Source organism: Bradysia coprophila (assembly GCF_014529535.1).
Source record: "Bradysia coprophila strain Holo2 chromosome IV unlocalized genomic scaffold, BU_Bcop_v1 contig_5, whole genome shotgun sequence".
Taxonomy (NCBI): Eukaryota; Metazoa; Arthropoda; class Insecta; order Diptera; family Sciaridae; genus Bradysia; species Bradysia coprophila.
The window spans coordinates 8,184,644-8,186,772 of NW_023503374.1; the positions used below are offsets into that span (position 1 = coordinate 8,184,644).

The 2,129-nt window shown below is 39.9% G+C and overlaps 1 protein-coding gene across 1 annotated transcript; it reads right to left on the minus strand.

Moving 5' to 3' along the window:
• Positions 1-787: 787 nt before the first annotated feature.
• Positions 788-2,129, minus strand: LOC119071643 (lipase member H-like). Its single transcript, XM_037176606.1, has 3 exons — positions 1,999-2,129; positions 1,422-1,929; positions 788-1,342 (listed from the first exon to the last, which is right to left on the minus strand). Exons 1-3 carry the CDS (start codon positions 2,033-2,035, stop codon positions 844-846), a joined length of 1,044 nt encoding a protein of 347 aa, XP_037032501.1. The 5' UTR covers positions 2,036-2,129; the 3' UTR covers positions 788-843.

The window sequence follows — 2,129 nt, forward strand, 5'->3', positions numbered from 1 at the left end:
ATCGAATTTAAAAACAGTTTTCGAACTTTCACTGCAATTATCGGACATTCGTGAAACAACCGAATGGAACTCGCCTGGATTGTTGACGTTAAATCCGAATCCAGACTTTGCAAGCCTGAATATGAGGTCGGCTTCTACTGTTACGCCAATGATAAAAACAATGAATGCCGTTGAGCTTAACTTCATTCTTCTTGGTACTTTCACTACACTCTGCTGTCTTGACTTAACTTGACTTATCTGTCGAATGTGACTAACAATTTTTGGATTTGATGAATTAGCATAAATAGCGAAAACTAATCAGTTCTTCACTGACCCTAAGACACCTTTCTTGATTTAGTTATAAAAACCAAAACATTTGAAACATTATATACGACATCGACAGATAAATAATCGCAAAAATGTTGGAAAAAACTAGGAAGACTCTTCAATTCTATTAAATTTAATCTGATAAATGAATTATTTCGGAAAGTAGAATTAAGACAGATTCGCTGGGGAACTTTGTTTTTAAGAAATCGATGTAGAATTCTGAAATCGACTCGTACCAATACTCTCGTGGTGTTGCTCTTAAAGAATTCCATGAGCAGCAAATGATCACTTTTATTCCTTTTGGTTATGATTATGTACCAGAAAAACCAGAAAATATGATTACGTACGTAGTAAATGCACCAACCCTAACTATGCACGACTCTAGAAATTGTCTTTTTTGAAGATTTATTATTATCAGAAAGTCAACACCACAACTAACAACTTAAAACGTTACTAAACAATGGATTTAACACAGTCAAAATTATGCAGAAAATAAATTTATTCCAGTCATAGTAAGCAGAAGCATTGCTTGTTAGTTTAGATGGGTCCTTGGGCGAATGGACTGCGTGCATTTGTTTCCAAGAAAAATACGGTGTCCGGAGCAGATGTTCCGTCCATGACGGGCTCACCACCCATCCGTCTTGATGGTCCACTGGTGATGCAAGTTCTAAGTCTGATACCAGAGAAACTACGGCATTGTCTTGCTCCAAAGACGTTTGATGGATTGATCGAAGCTTCGAAGAAATCTTCAACAATGTTATGACTGCAAAGTCCGCCAATGTCCAAGCCGCAACCGGGTTGTCTTGAGCCCCAATTGGGATAGAAGTTAGCATGTCCAAGAGGTTCATCGAATCCTAAATTGCCCTGATCGGTGTAAATTACTTCAACATAGTTAGCGTCTGTGTGGTGAACGCGCTCAGTTGGATTTCTGATTGAAAATAGTGGTCCAGCTGGGTCCATTGCAACGACTGATTGAAGTCGGCCTCGTCGTACTCTCTTTCCGGTGAGTCCAGCGATATGTCCTCCAAGACTGTGTCTGTATAAAGAAAATTAATAGGAATGGAAAATGAGAACTCAAATTCCGTAAGTCAATTCAACTTCACTTTGGATCTTACCCAATAACTGAAACAGCAGAGAAAGGGGTGTTTGTCTGTGCGTTTACCCAGTCAATAAATTCAGCGACTACTGTGGCAACTGCCGGAACACGATTACGAGCTGTAAGATAGTTGATAGTACTAGCACCCGCTCCCCAATCGACTGTAAATACATTGCAACTGATGCGATCGAGCCAAGCTCTACGGATTCCAGATCCTGTGAAGACGCCACCGCCTTGCCATCCGTGAATGTGGTATCTACTTGGATTAGCTCCATTAAAGTTGCTTCCGGATAAATCAGCGTTGTTGGCGATTCTAACGGTACGACTAATGGTTGGGTTCAAACGCGTAAATAAACGGAAAGTCATGTCGTTTCTAGCGTTGAATTGTGGTTCCATATCACTATCGACCGCATTTATATCAACCAAATGCAAATGACCGTTAGTGTCTGGCACCAATTGCCAGTCTTCGTTGTTGGATACGATGACATTTTCTGCCACTTCAGTCTCATAAATGGGATTGGCAGTAGCTGAAGTTGTACGAATTCGGATTAGTTTATATTAACCTTAAAGAGAACATTGAGCACTGAGTATCTTACCCGCAGCTACAAACAGAATCACAGCAATTAACTTCATTGTTAACTGTTGTTGATGTTAACTTGCTGCTGCATTTTATACCAAAATCAACGGTTATCTTAAGTGCGGTATCGCGAAACGTTTTTCGATAATG